This window comes from Capsicum annuum, chromosome 6, assembly GCF_002878395.1.
Source record: "Capsicum annuum cultivar UCD-10X-F1 chromosome 6, UCD10Xv1.1, whole genome shotgun sequence".
NCBI classification, from domain to species: domain Eukaryota; kingdom Viridiplantae; phylum Streptophyta; class Magnoliopsida; order Solanales; family Solanaceae; genus Capsicum; species Capsicum annuum.
In genome coordinates this window covers 192,866,585-192,868,609 of record NC_061116.1, presented here as the reverse complement: position 1 = coordinate 192,868,609, position 2,025 = coordinate 192,866,585, and the positions used below count along the sequence as shown (strand labels likewise).

The 2,025-nt window shown below is 41.7% G+C and overlaps 1 protein-coding gene across 1 annotated transcript; it reads right to left on the bottom strand.

Annotated features, from left to right (window-relative positions):
• Positions 1–320: 320 nt before the first annotated feature.
• LOC107872774 (transcription factor TCP8) lies at positions 321–2,025 on the bottom strand. The gene has a single exon (XM_016719372.2). The coding sequence runs from the start codon at positions 1,450–1,452 to the stop codon at positions 451–453; it is 1,002 nt and encodes a 333-aa protein (XP_016574858.2). The 5' UTR covers positions 1,453–2,025; the 3' UTR covers positions 321–450.

Genomic DNA, 2,025 nt, shown 5'->3' with positions numbered 1-2,025 from the left:
TGCATGTCACCATTTGGCCACCCAACAACAACATACTCAATTATGTTTCAACATAATGCATGCTGATTCAACCTCTATCTTATGAAAAGACATATTGCTTTCGACAATAGATCCTCAGCTCAAAAAATTATATGTAAACAAATTAAGACGGTTCTTAAAAAGAAACATGTAAAAGAGGCAGGGTGAAATTGCAACTATTAGACTATAACTTCGATTCTTTTAGAAAGTGAAAGATCGAATCTTTATTAATAAAGTTCAAGTAGTCCATCAACTAATAAGCTATTAAAACTGCAATTCCAATTCCTCTCCAAGAAAAAAAAAACGTTAAAAATGAGTGAAGATAACACTGAAAATAAAACATTTACAATGACCACAAGCAATTCTCTCCTAACTACATTAAATTATTAAAATAAACATCATGAATTTATCCAAATGGCATCAATGTTGGAATCATGATTGAGAATCTTTGTGATTTTCATCACCACTGTCACTATTTTGTGGCTGATTTTGATGATGATGATGATGGTGTTGCTCCAAATTCATGCCCAAATCAATCCCACTACCCCTACTACTACTATTATTATTATTATTATTATTATTATATGCATTCATAGATGCCAACATTCCCATATTTGTCTCTGTGACACCTAACCCCAGCTGCTGAACCGGCTGTGGTTGCTGCAAAAACATTGATCCTAGTTGAACCGGACTGAACCGGCCACCTCCTGGTAATTCAAACCCGCCAATTCTCTGCATGGTTGATGACGTGCCCGGTAACATCCAGAACGTGTTCCCTACGTTACCGGCTGCCGGTCCAACCGCCCACATAGCTGGAGCCGGTATGTAGCTAGATGAACCGGGTTTTGATTCTTGATCCGGTTCAGTACCTTGAACTCCGGTTCTTTCCGGTTTAGCTGATGAAGATGATGGTGAAGTTGCTCCTGCTCCAGCTGTATCTTCCTTGTACCTTTTTTTCATGAAATTCTCATCTGGGTCTTGGCCAAAAGTGCTCCCCGGAAGCTGGTGGTGGAAACCTAGCATAGTGGTGGCGCCACCGTGGATGAAAAGCGGTGCGGATTTCGACGGCGGAGCTGAAATTGTTGTCCCACTGCTCCGTAAAGAAATGTTAAGAGTTGAGAAATTTGCTGGAATTGTACCTGTTCCTGTTGCAGCAATAATAGACGGTTCAGCTTGTTGTAGAAGCCACTCAATAGTTTCGCCATCAGACTTGTGACCTAACTCTCTCGTGAGTTGGAAAACTCGGGCTGCGCATAAAGCTGGCATCCGTATGCGCCGTCCTCGACCGTCAACTTTGGTGTGACGGTCTTTAGATGGCTTCTTAACAACTACGGTAGAAAGTGCTTTGTTATTATTGTCGTTGTTGTTGGTATTATTGTTATTATTGCTGCTGCCACCATCTTGGTTTTCGTTATGCGAGTCTCTAAATTCCATCTTGAAAAAGAAAACTTGAAGAGTAGGCAGCGGGTGGGGAATTGGGTGGGTGGTGAAGTGGGGTGAGGGCAAGGAGAAGGGCCTAACAAAGATTTTATCCGATTGGCTATTGAAGAATTAGAAACTCCAACCAGCAGAAAAAAAATGACCCAAGTAATAGTTGGTGAGAGTATTGCAAAACTTTTTGAGCCAAAAGAGAACAAGTGGACAAGTAGTGGGGTTTCTCTTTTTCTTCGCTTTAATTCAACTTTGTGGAAGAACAGAAAGAGGAAGAGTCGGTGTGGGTGCCTACAAGAAGAGAATCAGTATAAGTGTAGCTGGTGAAGGAGGGTGGGGGCTAAAAGAGGATGGGTTTGGGGGTCAAATTTCGAACTGACTGGTGGCAGATTAGGGGGTTGGGGTGGGGGCAGGTGGGAGACCTGTAAAGTTAAGAAGAAAGAAGTGATAAATTTTGCAGAAGTTAAAATAAGGGAAAGCCAACTCGTGGGGTGTCTTTGTTAGCAATGTTATCGTAACTCATCATCCATTACTCTTTCTGGCCGACGTTAAGATACTTGTATTAGGAGGCGTTTC